Below are 14923 nucleotides of genomic sequence, written 5' to 3'. Positions count from 1 at the left end.
AGGCAAAAACCAACTTCAACCCCCATGATGAATTCTAGAACGTTTCAACTGTTCAAAATTGTTTTAGGCAAGAATTCAGAATTCAAAGAGTACTTAAAACCTTTCTCAAAACATTTCAAAATGAAACTTGTCAATAGACATTCAGGTTCTTTCAAAATCATTGAAACTCCTCTAATTGAAACCCTCAAGTCAAATTCAAAGGCATTGCCCTTGTCACATTTAAAACAGCTTTAAAACATAAGTTTCATCTAAATAACTTTCTCCTGAAACAGATACAACCTTTCTTAAGAAGCAAGACTAAATCACAATTTCCTCTTTAATAATTCATTTCAAAAGCATGAATCATCCTTTTCTTGATAATTCAAATAAAATAGTAGAAGTCTTTAACTCATCATTTTTCCAAACAACATTTCAATAAAGACTCAGATTTTATAGAAATTCCGGCAGCATCTCCCCTAAAACTTGGACTTTGCCACCCGGTTCGGGTCCCAACAAAACCATTCCACAATCCTTTTTCCAACAGCCCTGTTAGAAAAAATATATTTTTTATAAGAAAATTATAAAAAGAAATAATTAGTTATTTGGTAGTGTTCCTATATATAATATTTATTTATATCTATTTTAAATTAAGTCAGATCATTTGATAGTTGGTTATTTATTTAAATTTTAAAATTAACAGCAAGCAAGAAGTGCGGGAACAGCTACAAGAAATTCAAATTTCCTGCAAGTGGTGTACAAAGAATAACTGCCCATTGAGATTAGGCTAGTCTATAAATAGAGCTTTAGGAACACGTTGTAATCAGTTCAGTTCTTCTTGGAAAACGCTTAGAAACCCAAAAAACGCTCTCAGCCCCTTGGCATCACAGAGTAAAATTGGGAATCTTAAGTAATTCCTCTGAACTCAAACACTTGTACTTTGCTTTCTTTCAGTTTTTATTAATAAAATTTCTTTACTTTTACGTCTTTTTCTCTTTTACGTTCATGTTTCTTCTTTCATCTTCTTTTTAATTTCCTGTTTGTTTTATCTGCATTTTACTTTGCCTCCGGCACCTTGTATGTTTTCCTTTTTATCTTTAATTTTACTTTCGAAACTACAATTGAGACTTTGAGACACCCACAAAAGGATTCGTTTCCGCTCCTTGAATTTTGATTGTGTAACAAAACTCAAAAATTGTTGATTTATTTGTTGTTAACAATGGAACAAAAATTTGGGTAAAACAAATTGGCACGCCCGGTGGGACATTGTCAATAGATTGTAGTTTGTCAAAAGAAAAATCAAGAGTTTTGAATTTGCATGTGGTTGCGCAGTGGTAAGTTCGTGCATCCAGAGCCAAGGAAATCAGCGTCAGTTGACATGTCAAATACTTCTGCAGCATCTTCTTCTACTTCTAGTTATGAGATTAGAGGAAATGAATCCGGGAATTCTCCTGTGATTTCAAACGCAGAGCCTACCTTGATGTCAGTGAGGCATGATGGCGTTGGCCATGCCCATACAGGATTAAATGCAACTCACATAAATACCATGGGGTGGCCGCCATATGGCTTGCCACTGGGGTATGTCCCCTCCATGGTGACACAGGGATTGCCTGTGCCTCTCTACTCAACTTTTCAAAATCCTATTTATCAAAATCCATATGGCATGTCAAATGTACTTGTTTCTGGGGCGTCAGGTTCACACGTATCACAACAAAATTTTTCACATTCTATTAATACAGGAAATAACAGTGCATCTAATTCTACTACATCCACTGTCACTAGGGTAGAAAATTCTAGACATGTATTTCCTGACATGTCAAGAGCAATGCCTGTTAATCAACCTAGTCAAACTGTGGGATCTTTAGCAAATATTAGGCAACAGATGGATGAAAGTTACCATGATCTAGTAAACATGTTAACTCATCAAATGGTAACAGTTTTAAATCCTCTTTTAGAAAATACAAATACTAGAATTGAACAATTAAATAGGCAAGTTAATAGGATTGCTACTATGGTAAATTTAGAAGAAAATGATAACCAGGGTTTAAGATTTGATAATGTCAATCAAAATGGTGGAGCAATTCCTAATTATGATGTCCATATGCCTAGACATGGTCAAAATGCTGATGATATGATAGAAAGACTTAGGCAAAACAACTTAGGGGGGCATTATAATCTAGCAAGAAATGTTGAACAAGTTTTAAACCGCTTGGGATTTAATGTTGGTTGCTTGAATAGGCCATATTTTGTGTCTGCTTTTCCTGAGTGTGTCCAACAAGCAGAGCTCCCAAGGGGTTGGAAAATTCCAAAATCCCTTACAAAATTTTCTGGAGAAGAAAATGAATCTACAGTAGAGCATATTGCTCGATATACTGTTGAAATTGGGGAAGCAGCTTCTAATGAATATCTCAAGATGAGATACTTTCCTTCTTCTTTAACAAAAAATGCATTTACATGGTTCTCTAACTTGAGACCGAATTCTATTCATTCTTGGGCGCAGTTAGAGAGAAATTTTCATGATTAGTTTTTTCGACGTGAATTGAAAGTTAGTCTTACGGATTTATTCTCTGTCAAACGTGCAGAAGGAGAATCCATTGATACCTATTTGGCGTGGTTTAGAAACATGAGGAATAAATGTTTTACTCCGATTCCAGAATCTGAAGTTATCAAAATGGCTACTAATGGGCTAGAATTCGGAGTTAGGAAGAAACTTGTTAATCAACATACTTTAGATCTTTCCCAATTAGCTGAGAGAGTAAGACAGATAGAACAAATTAAGAAAGAAAAAGAAAATTTTAAAAGGGGTTCAAAAAAGGTTGCATATGTTGATTGTTTTTCTGATAGTAGTGATTCAGATGAAAAAGAGATTTATATTGCCGAATTACGTGGGGGTCCTCCTTATGTATGCAAATCTTTGAAGCCTGTTAAAGGAAAGGAAAAAGTTTCTTCTTATTCTAAAGTTGAAAATAAGACTTATTCTTTTGATATTTCTAAGGCAGATCAAATATTTGAAGTTTTATTAAAAGATAAGCAGCTTATTTTACCTGAAGGAAAAAAGATGCCTACAACTGATGAAATAAAGAATAAGAAATTTTGTAAGTTTCATCAAGTATTTTCGCATACCACTAACAATTGCGTCCGTTTCAGGGATTTGATACAAAAAGCAATTGAGGAGGGAAGACTGAAGTTTGAGAATAAAACTACTATGAAGGTGGACACTGAACCATTTGCTGCTGACTCAAATTATGTTGAGCTATTCGATTTGTCAATCAACATGGTAGAAGTTGATGCCACGATGGTTAGTGCTAACAATGAAAATAAAGACCTGAGAGTCTTTGAACAAGATAAGAAGCCAGTTTATCCTCGTCCTGGTGAGGATTTGTTAGATTTTTTGTTGAGGATTAAAGAATCTGACAGCACCATTGCCATGTGCCCAAAGTGCAATGCTGTTTTTGACAAGGAAGCTGCAAAAGAGTTTGAAAAGTACAAAGTTAAAGAGAAAGAAAAGGCTGAGTTGAGAAAGAAGATTGCTAAAAAAGAAAATGAAACTAACGAGCTAAAGCGGAAGATAGCTGAGGGAAAACAAAAGTTGGGCGGTCAAACTCCTTTGAACAAGTGCGTCAACAACACTGGAGTACAACCTGTCAACCAGAAGATGAAGACTGTGGTCATGATTGATGGAAGACCTGATGGATTTTCTCAAAAGACAAGAGTTACTCCCACCAAAATCTCAAACAATAAATGGGTCCAGAATGTGAGAAATGTGCAGAATCAACCTACTGCTTTTGCAAGAGGAAAAAACAAATGGGTGAAGCCTAGACCTTTCAAGCCCAGGTACTATGAGTCTCAGTTATGGAACATGAATCATGCACAAGACGGAGGTAGTATATATATTCCAAAAAATGCGCCTATTCCCTCAAAGCCAATTTATTCTTGTTATAGTCCTAACATGCAGCAGGTTCCTAATTATTCTCCTTGGCCAAATTGTCAAAACATTCCCAAATATTCACCCTTTACAACTTTTGAGCAGAAAGAGAATATGCCTGAGTATGTTCCTTTGGATCCATACAAGGGACACGGAGTAGATTTTCCTCCTTCGCCAACCATGGCCAAGTCTGTAGAAACAGGCAATTCTTCTAATCACCCTAAATGCAATAAAAATGTCAAGAAGAATCTTGCTGGGAAGAGGGTGATGGTTGAAAACAAGGGAGAAAAGGATGAAGATTTAATTACTGATAATTTTGACACTGGTTTTGATGACAGCTTAGAAGCAATATTTGATGTTAAGCAACCTATAGCTGTGGTGTCAATACTGCCTGAGGAGTATAGTCAAGTCCAGGAAGTAGAGTCATTAAAAGATGATTGTTATGATGTCTTTCCTGGAAGCGAATGTTTATTGCTAGATGACAATATGTGTGGTGGAGGATTATTTGAGAAGCCTACTGAAAATGATAAGGAACACTTGCGTCCACTGCATATCAAGGCTCGTGTTGACGGAAGGATAGTCAATAAGATTTTGGTTGACGGGGGAGCTGCTGTTAATCTCATGCCTGAAAGAATGATGGGAAGGCTTAGAAAGACTGAAAAAGATCTGATTAAAAGTAGCATTGGGGTGACAGATTTTAACAAAAAGACTTCTTCTGTTAGAGGTGTGGTTCTGCTGTCAATTGAGGTTGGTTCTGTCAATAGGCCAACTCTATTTGTTGTGGTTCCTTCAAAGGCTGGTTTTAACTTGCTTTTGGGATGTGATTGGATTCATGGAATGGGTGCTATTCCATCAACTTTACATCAAAAATTAATTTTCTGGAATGAAGATGGAGGAGTGGAAGAAGTTCTTGCTGACAATAGTACTTGTTACTACGATGAGATGCATGTGGAGTTCAGGATGTATAATCCTGGAGTCAAGCCACTGACCGTTGACACCAATGCATTTAATCCTGAAAATATTGAGATGTGCAAAATAGATATGAATGGTTTTATTTTAGTCCCTAAGGCCGGGGCGGATGCGGCCTCAGAAGAAACTTAGATGAGCTTGACGAGCCAACTGGCTCGGCTGTCAGCCTATATGGCAGACAGAGAAGGGTGCATTGACAGTGTACCTTATGATTGTATATATGATGATGGTCCTTTAGGTTTTGAAAAAAATAATAATACTGACACTGTAAAAAAGGTTGAAGTGCAGGATCCTTTGGAGGAAGTAGATATTAGTAACGGTGATTATCCTAGACCAACATATGTGAACAAGATGCTGTATGATGATTTCAAAAAAGAAATGATGGAGATTTTGAAGGAATATTGCGACTGTTTTGCATGGGATTATGCAGAGATGCCAGGCTTGAGTCGTGAATTGGTAGAACATCAATTGCCATTGAAAGCCAACGTTAAACCTGTCAAGCAGCCACCAAGGAGATTTGCCCCTGAAGTCGTGCAGAAGATTAAAGAAGAGATTGAAAGACTTCTTAAGGCTAAGTTTATAAGAACAGCAAGGTATGTCAACTGGATTTCTAATATTGTCCCTGTCATGAAAAAGAATGGAAAATTAAGGGTTTGCATTGATTTTAGAGATTTAAATTCTGCAACACCAAAAGATGAATATCCAATGCCTATAGCTGATATGTTGATAGATTCTACTGCTGGTCATGAAATATTAAGTTTTATGGATGGATATTCAGGTTATAATCAAATATACATAGCTGAGGAAGATGTGTCAAAAACAGCATTTAGGTGTCCAGGTGCTTTAGGAACTTTTGAATGGGTTGTGATGCCATTTGGGTTAAAAAATGCTGGTGCAACTTATCAAAGGGCGATGAATAAAATTTTTCATGATTTTATTGGAAATTTTATGGAAATTTATGTTGATGATGTGGTTGTCAAATCAAACGCTAAAAAAGAGCATTTAGAAAATTTAAAGAAAGCATTTGAAAGAATGAGAAAGCATAAATTAAAAATGAATCCCTTAAAATGTGCCTTTGGTGTGAGTGCAGGAAATTTTCTTGGTTTCTTGGTGCAGAAAAAAGGGATTGAAATTGACAAAAATAAGGCAAAGGCTATCTTAGAGGCTCCTCCTCCAGCTAACAAAAAGCAACTGCAAGCATTTTTAGGGAATGTCAATTACCTCAAAAGGTTCATTTTCAATCTGTCAGGAAAAACCAAGGTTTTTGCGCCTCTGATCAAGTTGAAAAAAGAGGAAGAGTTTCAATGAAAAATAGAGCATCAAGAAGCTTTTGACAACATCAAGCAGTATTTGACTAATCCTCCTATTATGATACCTCCAAGGCATGGAGCACCTCTAAAACTTTATGTGTCAGCTTCTGAAGTAACAATTGGTGGAATGCTGGCTCAAGAAGATGAGAATGGCAACGAGAGAGTGATTTATTATCTAAGTCGAGTGCTAAATGATGTTGAGAGCCGTTATTCTCCAATTGAGAAACTTTGTTTAGCTTTATATTTTTCCTGTTTAAAACTTAAGTACTATCTAATTCCTAGGAATGTTTATGTAATTTCTAAGTTTGATGTTCTTAAATATATGTTTTCTTCTCCAATATTGCATGGTAGACTAGGAAAATGGATGCTAGCCTTAACGGAATTTTCTTTGCATTTTGTTCCTGCAAGAGCGGTTAAGGGTCAAGTTCTAGCCGATTTCCTGGTTGATCACCCTTGTATTGACATTGATGATAATTCACTGAGTTTCATTGGTTTGGTGCCTTGGAAATTGTATTTTGACGGTTCACGCCATAAGGGTGGTGTTGGTATAGGAATTTTAATTATTTCTCCAAGTGGTGAGCCAAGTAAATTCCTCTTTGAATTGAATTATTCATGTTCCAACAATGAGGCAGAGTATGAAGCATTAATAATGGGACTGGAATTATTATTAGAAAGAGGAGTTAAAAATGTAAAAATTTTTAGGGATTCACAGCTTGTAGTCCGTCAAGTATCACTCGAATATAGGTGTGTTAGTGAAAATTTGAGAAAGTATTTTAATGTGGCTACAGAGTTGTTGAGTAAATTTGATAATATCATTGTAAGGCATGTTCCAAAGGAGTTAAACCAAGAAGCAAATGAATTAGCTCAAATTACTTCAAGATATAAGATCAAGCCCTCAACACTAGAAAAATTGGTAAGGATAAAAGACATATTTATGCCTTTGAGAGAAAGAGAAGTGTTGTCATTAGAAAAACTAGACCCAGAAGATTGGAGAGTACCAATTGTAGAATATTTAAAAAATCCAAGTCTTAGTGTCGATAGAAAACTTAAATATAGGGCTCAAAGTTATGTTCTAATAAGTAATGTCTTGTTTAAGAAATCTGTTGATGGGAACCTCTTGACATGTTTGGGAAAAAAAGAAGCGTACTTGGCTCTTGCTAAAGTGTATGAGGGAATTTGTGGCACCCATCAATCAGGGAAAAAAATGAAATGGGTGATAAATAGGAGAAGATTATATTGGCCAACTATTCAAAGAGATTGTATAAACTATGCCAGGTCCTGTGAAGAATGCCAAAAACATGGAAGCCTTTAACATATTCCAGCGTCAGAACTGCATGTTATAATTAAGCCATGGCCATTTAGAGGTTGGGCTCTAGATCTTATTGGACAGATTCACCCACCGTCTTCTAAAGGTCATAAGTTCATTTTGGTTGGTGTGGATTATTTCTCTAAATGGGTAGAGGCTATCCCTCTAAGGGAGGTGACTCACAATGAAATAATAGATTTTATTGAGGAGCATATTGTGCATAGGTTTGGAATTCCTCAGTCTATTACCACTAATCAAGGAACCATGTTTATTGGGAAAAAGGTCATGGAATATGCCAAATCTAGGGATATAAAAATGCTTTCCTCTACACCATATTATGCCCAAGCCAATGGACAAGTGGAGGCAGCGAATAAAATTCTGATTGCATTAATTAAAAAATACATTGGAAGGCAGCCAAGAAATTGGCACCAAACTCTCAGTCAAGTTCTTTGGGCTTACCGAAATTCTCCAAGAGGATCTACTAGAACCACCCCGTATAAGTTAGTTTACGGTCATGATGCAGTGTTGCCAATTGATATTAATCTGCAAAGTATAAGGGTGGCTAGACAAGATGAGATACCAGTAGTGGATTATTGGGATTCTTTGTATGACGAGCTTAATGAACTAGATGACGAAAGGTTAAGAGCTTTAGAGCGGGTGATTCGACAAAAAGAGATTATGTCAAAATCATACAACCGCCGTGTTAAAGCAAAGACATTTGCAGTTGGAGATTTAGTGTGGAAAACAATCTTGCCTATAGAAAGAAAGTCGAAAATTTATGGTAAGTGGTCTCCAACTTGGGAAGGACCTTATGTAGTTGAAAAAGTTTACCCTGGAAATGCCTATAAGATTATTGAAATCGGATCAGGAAGAAGAATTCCTTCAATAAATGGAAAATATTTAAAAGTATATAGGCCAGGCATACATGAGATAAACATTCCACAGGTTTAAGGATACAAAAATATCCAGTTGAAGTCTCAAAGGAAAAAATAAAAGAGCTAATTAATATTCGCAATTCAGTTTGTAAAAGCTAACATGTCCTTGTGATTTTTTTGAATTTCAAGTTCTACTGACAGTGTAAAGCATTAAGATTATGAGACAAATATGTGTCTAAAGCATCAAGTTTAAAATATTGGACAAAAATAATCTCTCATTGACATTTGGGTATGTAGTTCATAAATACAAAAGCCTAATTGACTTAGAAATCCTGTTGAGTCTATTAGCGCTTGGAGTCAAAACTATTGGAATGTTAGTGTGGAGATTTTTTAGGATTAGACATTTTATCAAATTTAACTGACACCTAGAGTTTAACATATGAAAGAAACGACTTCACAAAGTTAAGATTCTGTTACTTCTGAAGTTAAGAAAATTGTGTCAATTAAAACAATGAAAGTGTGTGTCAAAAAACTCTTAACTAAAATATTAAAGGTCAAAATAAAAGTCAATTGATACACATTTAATGTGCCAAAATTAGAACAGATATCATTTGACACACTTAAAAATTTCATACAAAAGAATAGACCCTATTGACAGTTCAACTATTAATGTAAAAATTTTATAGACTTAGAAATTCTGTTAAGTCTATTACTAGTAGGCATTTAATCTGTCAAGCGGATGTGTCTAAAATGTCAATTGACTCTCAATATCAAAAATAAGAAAAATGTCAATAAACAACTAAGTTTTCTCACTTTCAATCATTGCATATCTTCAAGTGAGAAATCTTGGGGGACATTATGTTAGACAAAATATATTTTTTATAAGAAAATTATAAAAAGAAATAATTAGTTATTTGGTAGTGTTCCTATATATAATATTTATTTATATCTATTTTAAATTAAGTCAGATCATTTGATAGTTGGTTATTTATTTAAATTTTGAAATTAACAGCAAGCAAGAAGTGCGGGAACAGCTACAAGAAATTCAAATTTCCTGCAAGTGGTGTACAAAGAGTAACTGCCCATTGAGATTAGGCTAGTCTATAAATAGAGCTTTAGGAACACGTTGTAATCAGTTCAGTTCTTCTTGGAAAACGCTTAGAAACCCAAAAAACGCTCTCAGCCCCTTGGCATCATAGAGTAAAATTGGGAATCTTAAGTAATTCCTCTGAACTCAAACACTTGTACTTTGCTTTCTTTCAGTTTTTATTAATAAAATTTCTTTACTTTTACGTCTTTTTCTCTTTTACGTTCATGTTTCTTCTTTCATCTTCTTTTTAATTTCCTGTTTGTTTTAATTTCTGCATTTTACTTTGCCTCCGGCACCTTGTATGTTTTCCTTTTTATCTTTAATTTTACTTTCGAAACTACAATTGAGACTTTAAGACACCCACAAAAGGAGTCGTTTCCGCTCTTTGAATTAAGATTGTGAAACAAAACTCGAAAATTGTTGATTTATTTGTTGTTAACAATGGAACAAAAATTTGAGTAAAACAAGCCCAAAATCCAAAATCAATTCAAAGGCAAGCCAAAATCCAACAGTCAATCTCAATACCATATTTCAAGAAAATCGTTTCAAAATCAAATCATTATCAGCCGAATAAACTCATTTCTAAAGTTTCAAGGAAACGGTTCAGTAACAACCATGTATCAAAAACCAGATCATTTAAAGCAAGCCAGGCTGAATTCAACAGTGGATTCTATTTTTCACATTCTCAATAAAAATTAACTCAAATCAATTCTCAACGGGTTAAACTCGATCTCAAAGCTTTAAAAGAATCAACTTGAAAAGCATTTCGTTTCACAAAACCACACAACAATTCAACCAACAGACGTTCATAACCAACCAAGGCAAATCAAGCCATACATAAGGCCGATACAATCACCAAATACACATTCACTCACATCAGTATCCATATGTAATAATTCCAATATATAAAATATAGTTTTTGGAAAGCGCCCCTACCTCAAAACGCAAATCCATAACCCAAACGCCTCATCAAGTCCTTTCCGCCTCAACCCGAACTGACGGCAACCAAAACCTCAGCTCCCAGTCACGTTTGCAATAACCATAGCAACACTAATCGCAACATACAATAATCAGGACTCGAACCCACGTTATCAAAACTCATATTCATTAACCGAACACAATAGAATACTAACGCGAGGTTTTTCGAAACATAAATACTTACTGAACTAGCGAAATGAAGCAGCTGCGATTTCGAACAGACCCGGCAACAGCTCCGCCGGCGGCCAGAAGCTTCGGTGGATCAACTATAAAGACCACGTAGTATTAAAAACCTTCTTCAAATCCAAAATGACAGAAACCTCAATAAAACCCTTACCGGCAATTTCTCCGGCGACGACAGAAGTAGCCAGAAGCTCCGGCAGTGGTTCCGGAGGCTACAACAACTTCTCCGGCAGCCATACACGACAGGAGACAACTTCTGCAGCCGCTGGTTAGGCGACGGCAGCTTTCGACGGCGGTGCTCCTCATGTGAGGCAGTCCGGCGGCGCTAAGACCTTTCTCAGCAGAACGAAGCAGCAGACGTGGAGGGCGGTTTCATCTCACTTCTTCCTCGCTGCTGGTAAGGACGACTACCCAGCTCCGGCGACGGCGAACTCGCAGAAGCAACGGCGGTATTTAGGTGCGACGGCGGCGCGCAAGACAGCGCCCCTCTCTGTGCGACGCATCCCTCTAGGTCTCCCGCTCCCCTCTGGTCGCGATACGAACGGCGGCGGCACGGAGGGTTCGACGGTCCCGAGTAGCGTGGCGGGGATGCGACGGTGGCAGTGCGGCCTCTCTCTTCCTTCGACTCGGACCTGACGGCAGACTCCAAGGCGGCGCGACGCGGTGAGCTCGCAGCAGTCACGATGGATTGTGGCGGCGGCACGCTCTTCTCCCTTTTCGGTCAGACGGCGACATGGTGGTGGTGCAACCCAGTACACCGGCGCGACTTCTTCCCCTTCCCTTCCCTTTCTCCGCGACCAACAGTGCTTCGTGGGTGTGTGTGTTGTGTTTTTTTGATTTCCCCCTTCCTGATCCCCGTTCTTCTTTTCCCTCTGGTTCAAAGAACCATGCGTGTGTGCTTAGTTAGGGTAGGGTTGCGCAGCAAAGACAGTGAAGAAGAGGGTTTGAGGCTGCGCAGCATGAAGAGAGAATAGAGGGAAGGGTATGCCAAATTAGGGTAAGGGGCAATATAGTAATTTCACATAAAATTGGGGATAATATAGTAATTGAAACCCAAATTAAATCCAACACTAATTGTATATAGAAAATACAATTTGTTCATCAATTTTACAAATTATTTTCAATAAAATGCTCAAGTCAAATAATTAGAAATAATATACTTAATTTCTTCATTTTCCAAAATAGCAGTATTAATATTTAAAATCTTACTTATCCAATCTAAATCATATAAAATTCTTATTATTTTATAACTATCAACTTTATAATTCAAATATAGAAAATAATTCAATAATTGTAAAATTGGATAATAATCATAACTCGTCTCAAATTCAATAAATCAAAACTTGCTTTAATTTTCTTTAATAGAGAAATTTTCGAAATTAAAGCTACAGAAATACTGAATTTGAAATTAGCTAATGATAGCCATTTTTCAAAGGTTTTGGTCTTACAATTTAAGTATATTACTATTACACAACACACTTTATTTCAGATTCATTTCCAAATTCCACTTAATTTTTTTACTTTTTTTATTTTATTTTACACATTTTATTCTTCATTCTTCTTGCACAACACTTTTATAAATACAATAACACTTTCAAACCCCTGTTAGGCTGTTATGCATAAACTCTTCATACATAGCTTCACATTCTTATAATTTAGTGTTAATACATGCACAATTCAATCCATGTAATAATAACACTAAAAAACAATAAGATGCAGTTGACTTGAAGATGATCTTCCTACATTCATAAAACAGCGCCAAAACAATGTAATTTTTTTTATCTTATTTATTTTTTATATTACATTCATACACTTTCCTATTTGTTATTATTTTTTACTATTATTCATTCTATTAACAGCAATCAAATTAAAAGTTAACAATGTAATAACAATTAATTCATGAAATTATTTTTTATTACACCATAAATAAGAAAATATAAATTTTTATATATTTTGTTATTACACAAAATTATATATGGCAAAAAAATAAAACAAGTTAATTTTAATAATGACCTGTTTGATCCAATTGTACATAGAAGTATGATCTATTGAAACATTTGAGACGCAGTGCTAACAATGATAATTCTCTATAATAAAAATTTTTCTTTTACTTTGATAATGATATTTCTCTCAAATAATTCTTATAAAAATAATTCCTTCACCTTTTTTGTAATCTTCTTCTCTCTGTTTATTGAAGAAGAAAAACAAAATGCATTTTTACACGCTATAACTATCCAGTTCACTTGTCATTTATTTTTTTTTTTCTTTTGGCATGATCCGGTAACACCTGCTCTATTATGTTCATCATGCATTTGAACTTCTTTGGCCAATTATTTTTGTGTTATTCCATCAATTTTTATTATGTTGTGGGTTGGTCTTGAAGAATACTGGATTGCCTGAGGAGGGATCCTTTTCTTCTTTATTTTTTTCGTCTTTTTATTTTATTTTAGTTTAAAAACAACTGATTTAGTTTTTTGGTAATTTTATCATTTTTTATTATGTTTTTTGTGTATTAAATAAATAAAGAATACTCGAATAGTGATAAGTACAGTGGACACATTTAAATATTATCGATCATCTATGTAAAATAAATAGTTAAATATTATTTTGATTCTCAATATTTTTGTTTAAAATCAAAATTATAACACCTCAAGTTTTTAAAAAAATTGAATAATGAGTTATTCATATTTTATTATTTTAGTTAAAAAAATTTATTCTCGTAAAAATAATTAAATTAAATTTTATAATATTTTAAATTTAAAATTTATTATAATAAAATATTTTAAAAATAAAAATAAAAGAATTATATTATTATTATTATTATTATTATTATTATTATTATTATTATTATTATTATTATAAAACGTGGATTCATTAACTGGCCGAAGTCATTATGAAAGCAAAAGAAAGAAAATGATAAAAATAAATGATATATATATATATATATGTTGTGATAAGAGCTGATGTGGATGACCATTGATTACATGGATGGCTGATTTTTCCAAGCCAAATTGAACTTTAATGAAGTTTGAAAATGAAGCCAATGTATGCCTATAAATAGTGAACCATATATGAAGCAACGTACAATCAATAAAACAACTCTCTCTCTCTTTTACGTTGCAATATTTCTCTCACTCTCTTTATACTTCTTTATATTATATTTGTTACATCTTTCTTATTTATTTATTTAATTATTTTATAACACGTTATCAGCACGAAGCTCTAACGAAATTTTAGGAAGACTCCAGGTAACAAATTTTTATTATGTCGAATCTCTTTCATCTTGAATATAATGCTTTTGATATCTGGAAATAATTATTTATTATGGATACTAGATGTTAAAATCCATCTTAATTTAATGGATCTTGGAGATATCATTAAGGCTGAAAATAATACATCGCAGAAGGATAAAGCCAAATCCATAATTTTCCTTCGTCAGCATCTTGAAGTATGATTGAAAAATGAATATCCCACATTAAAAGATCCTGCAGATCTGTGGAAAGACTTTGAAAAAAGGTACAATCATGTGATACTTCCTCAAGCCCGATATGTTAGGAAAAATTTTTTTTGACCTTCCATATCTCGAATGTGCTCCTGTAGCAGCAGTATCGAGAAAAAGAATTTAAAAATATTCTGAGTTAATTTCTTACTTTCTTGTTGCTGAACGCAACAATGAGTTACTTTTAAGGAATCATAAAGCGCGCCCAGTTGGCGCCACCCCATTTCCTGAAGTAAATGCGGCAATTAACCCCAGAAGAGGTAAATGACAAGATTTTGATAACAAGAAAAATTATGGAAGGAAAAGAAATTATGTTCACAAGAAATGATCTCACCAGAAGTGGGACAAAGAAAGAAACAATGGGCAAAGTATATCAATTGAGGATAAATACTTCTGTTGTGGTGGAAAGAGCCATTGGTCACGTACCTGTTGTACCCCAAGGCACCTAGTTGATTTTTATCAAGCATCCTTAAAAAAAGGATGACAAAGGAAAGGAAACAAATTTTGTTTCAAATTATGAAAATTCCACCACTCATTATGATGTATCTAATTTCTTTGAGAATCTTGAAGAAAATATTGGCTATTTGATCAATGATGGAATAGTTTGATATATGTATGTGTTTGCTAAGTATTCATGTGAATAATTTTACTGTACATGTACTTCTACCCATTTTATTATTATTATCATTTGTTTTTGAAGAAAATTGGCAAGGACATATTCTGAAGATATTTGCCTTGCGGATAGTGTGAGTTCACACACTATTCTTAAAAGTAATATATATTTTACCCATCTTGTGCCAAAAGATGAATAT

General features: G+C 34.5%; 2 protein-coding genes across 2 annotated transcripts; both read left to right on the top strand.

The window, feature by feature from the left end:
- The first annotated feature begins 3181 nt into the window (after positions 1-3181).
- Positions 3182-5002, top strand: LOC148576228 (uncharacterized). The gene has a single exon (XM_088502694.1). The coding sequence runs from the start codon at positions 3182-3184 to the stop codon at positions 5000-5002; it is 1821 nt and encodes a 606-aa protein (XP_088358820.1).
- Positions 5003-6238: 1236 nt separating this feature from the next.
- Positions 6239-11248, top strand: LOC148576227 (uncharacterized). Its single transcript, XM_088502693.1, has 3 exons — positions 6239-7455; positions 7543-8431; positions 10886-11248. The coding sequence occupies exons 1-3, from the start codon at positions 6239-6241 to the stop codon at positions 11246-11248; spliced, it is 2469 nt and encodes an 822-aa protein (XP_088358819.1).
- The last annotated feature ends 3675 nt before the right edge of the window (positions 11249-14923 follow it).

Source organism: Arachis ipaensis, chromosome B1 (assembly GCF_059453495.1).
Source record: "Arachis ipaensis isolate K30076 ecotype BB chromosome B1, ASM5945349v1, whole genome shotgun sequence".
Classification (NCBI taxonomy): Eukaryota; Viridiplantae; Streptophyta; class Magnoliopsida; order Fabales; family Fabaceae; genus Arachis; species Arachis ipaensis.
Note: the sequence above shows the minus strand (reverse complement) of the source record. Positions and strands in the feature narration are given on the sequence as shown.

Excerpts from the sequence above, each read along its gene's own strand:
- LOC148576227 (XM_088502693.1), top strand. The coding sequence starts at position 6,239 with ATGATACCTCCAAGGCATGGAGCACCTCTAAAACTTTATGTGTCAGCT. Across the intron at positions 7,456-7,542 it reads GATTGTATAAACTATGCCAG|AGGTTGGGCTCTAGATCTTA; the intron begins GTCCTGTGAAGA and ends ATGGCCATTTAG. Across the intron at positions 8,432-10,885 it reads ATGAGATAAACATTCCACAG|GCGACGGCAGCTTTCGACGG; the intron begins GTTTAAGGATAC and ends GCCGCTGGTTAG.
- LOC148576228 (XM_088502694.1), top strand. The coding sequence starts at position 3,182 with ATGAAGGTGGACACTGAACCATTTGCTGCTGACTCAAATTATGTTGAG.